The sequence below is a fragment of the Elephantulus edwardii genome, unplaced genomic scaffold, assembly GCF_000299155.1.
Source record: "Elephantulus edwardii isolate Elephantulus edwardi_28Jun2011 unplaced genomic scaffold, EleEdw1.0 scaffold00183, whole genome shotgun sequence".
NCBI lineage: Eukaryota > Metazoa > Chordata > Mammalia > Macroscelidea > Macroscelididae > Elephantulus > Elephantulus edwardii.
In genome coordinates this window covers 4,855,816-4,859,082 of record NW_006399933.1, presented here as the reverse complement: position 1 = coordinate 4,859,082, position 3,267 = coordinate 4,855,816, and the positions used below count along the sequence as shown (strand labels likewise).

Here is a 3,267-nt window from a genome sequence, read left to right as displayed (position 1 = left end):
CTAGTAGGAGAAAAAAAGTATAATTTTTATTGAGAATTACAATGTATTGAAGTAATAAACAGAGATAATGAAGCTTAAAGATAAAAAAAAAAAAAACCTAACAAATCTTTTAGGGCAAAGGACAAACCAAGGAAATAATCAAATGCAAAGTACTGTTGGCCAGCTCTGGCATGGAGGTTGAACGATGGAATAAGTAAGAACTTAATACACAAGCACCTAATGGTATTAACAATATTCTGGACTTCGTATCGTATGATAGATGTAAGCATGGTCATGTCGCTGGTATACAGAAGAACTTTGATATGTATACATATATACATGAATCAATTATATGCACTATTCTTATTTATAATTTTCCCTGATAATATTCAAATGAACTCATAGTTAGAAATTAATTATCTGGGCTTCACAAGGAAACCAGTAGAGTATGTTCTTTTATGAACACAAAAGGCAAAACCAGGTGCCAACCTAAAAGCATAGCAAAGTAAACCTCTAACAATGGGGGAAGATTCATAGACAAGAAACATAAAATAATAAAGTGAACAAATCCCATCCTCTACTCACCACAAGGGCCTTAGATCTGTTGCTTAGAAGTTTCTCAATATCCCTGGCTGCAATTTCCACCAGCTGACGTGCATTATTTGGTTCTACAGTATACAAATCTTGGTATTTCTCATAAATCTGTAAGAGGAAAAGACACTAGTGAGAACAATAGTTATTTATTTCTAAAGTTACCAAGACAATGTTTTTAAAACTATACATAAGTAATGAGAAAGAATGACTCTTTATTCATCTCGAACTTTTTTGACTACTGGTGTGGCAGGGGAAAATAAATGTATCTATAATCATAAATTTTTCTTAAATTAAGATCATCAACTCATCAAAATTTAAGTCATGTTGCAAAACATCTTGTAGCAGATGGGTGATGTGTCCATTTGTGGGCTGGAGTTATAACCTCAACCTATGTGCCTGGTATAAACTGCTATAAGAGTTTTTAATATGAAGATGGATTATTATGAAGGAAATAGTGACCAAGGGGAGTCCAATCAGGAGGACATATGTGATGAACATAGAGAGCAGTGAAGGAAACACATTAGATAACATATTTAAAAAGACGTCCTACTGTTGTTTCCCTCTACAATCACTCAGGCTACTAAAGCATTGCACACATGTTGGAGCAGAGTTTTGGAAAGAGATTGAAAGAAAGTGAATGATGATTTGTCTAAATTTCATCTGAGTAGCACAGGGAACTTGAGAAGCATTTCACAACCACAAGAGTAGAATATCATTAAGGTCTTCAAAAGCATTAACTAAAGTTATAAAATGTATTTATTTATTTAAAATACTGAATAAATTTAGCAATACATTCAACAACAACAAAATAGAGCTCAGTTGGCCTAGTGGATAAAAAGTTATGCTACCAAGCCAAGGGTGGGTGAATTAATCTGAGGCCTTCAGGTCAGGTTTTGTTTTCAATCAAACATTCTTCTAAGTGGTATAGCACTGGTCTGTCCCATTTGCTGTACAGTGGTAAATCATGGTTGCTGTGATGCTAAACACTGTGACACTGATGTGTTAAATGTGATAATGGTTACCCATGGTGGACAGTGTTTGGTGGAGCTCCCAGATTAAAACAAGCTTGGAAGCAAGAGGGGCATCCACCGCCAAAATAGCTTGCCTCCAGAAACCCTATGAAGAAATGATGGAAGGAGAAATGATTGTTATACAAGTATTCAGGTCTTTTGTTCATAGGGTGGCTATGAGTTGTCTACAACTAGAGGCACTTAGCAACAACAAGAAGCAATATGTTGAATAGCTAACAAACATCCAACTATAAATGTGACTCACACCGTGTATCTGTAAGGAATTCCCCAGGATAAAACGGCACCTGGCATACAGAGCCTGTACAATATCAGGAGTTAAGAGGAAGACGTAAAAGGTAGAGCAGGAAAAAACGAGCACGCACGCACGCACACGCATGTTGCTGTGTTTTGTACTTGAAGGGCTGAGCTGAGAAGGAAATCCCTTATGCAGCCAACAGATGGGATGCACATGCATGACTAAACCATCTCTGAAAGCCAGGACCTGGCAGGTTTTTATCAACATAGGAGAGGGGAATCCAGGCACATAGAGAAACCAGTTCAAATCTGCTTTGCTTTTTTTTTTTTTTTTCTGGCCGAGCTCCAGATTCTACTTTCCCTACCAACAGGTTCTATTGCATGGTCTCAGTAGGACATGAATGTTATAAAAAAATTGTTTTCATGGATGAAGATAGAGAAGTAGACATAGATACAGATTTAGTGCCCTATTAATGACTCATTGCATAATGTGTTTATTTTTAGAGGAGCTTGATCTTTTTAACTTGACCATAAATTAATAGATTTAAATAACATTTATGCTGGCTAACTTAATAAGATTTAAGTTCTGCTCATATTTATTTACTCTTTGAACTTGTAGGGTTTTACTCCAACTATCTAATTCAAATTAATTGTGTCATATATCCTTCTTCATGTTACTTGATGCTGAGTCAATTATAAACTCTGCGTACAACAGGATAAAACACTGCCCTGGCAGCTCAACATGCTCCTTATAATCACTGTTCCATCTTAGCTCACTGATGTAACCTTAGTGCCAATGTAAATTTTTTTATTTTTTTAACAGTGATTTTAATGAAGGTTTATAGAGAGCAAGAAAAAAAACAAACAGTTCATTAATAGTTGCACAATTCCCTCACCCCCATCCCTCAGTTCTTCTTTGCAATGTATCCCTTATTCTGAGCTGCTTTCATGCATATAAAGCCCAATCATATATTCCTTTTAAACAGTTATTTCCTTTAATATTCCAATGCTATGTTCATTTTATTTATCCATTCTTAATGTATTCTCCTCCTAACCCCCCAAATCAGACCGGTTTTAAAACAGTGGTTCTATGCAGTATTTGTCTTTTTGTGACAGATATTTCACTTAGCATGATGTTTTCCAGCATCAACGATGTTGCATATTGTTTTATGAGTTGTTTTTCAGGGCTGCAGAGTATTCAATCATATTTTATACTATTCGTTGGTTGATAGGCACTTGAGTTGCTTCCATCTCTTTTGCTATTGTAAATAATGCAGCAATAAATATGGTTGTGCATTTATCTGTTAGAACAGCGGTTCTGGTTTCTTTAGGGTACTGTTCACTGCTTTAATTTGCTTGGCTCCACAGTCAACAGTTTTGGCACCAGCAGCCAGGAAATTAAAAGGTGCATTTCCATGGGAAAGTCAGC

At 35.9% G+C, this 3,267-nt stretch overlaps 1 protein-coding gene across 1 annotated transcript in view; it reads right to left on the bottom strand.

The window, feature by feature from the left end:
* CACNA2D1 (calcium channel, voltage-dependent, alpha 2/delta subunit 1) overlaps nt 1-3,267 on the bottom strand; it is a 584,478-nt gene that overhangs the window by 424,423 nt on the left and 156,788 nt on the right. The window contains exon 3 of the mRNA XM_006896147.1: nt 565-681. Within this exon, the coding sequence (XP_006896209.1) occupies nt 565-681 (117 nt within the window). The remainder of the gene's footprint in view (nt 1-564; nt 682-3,267) is intronic.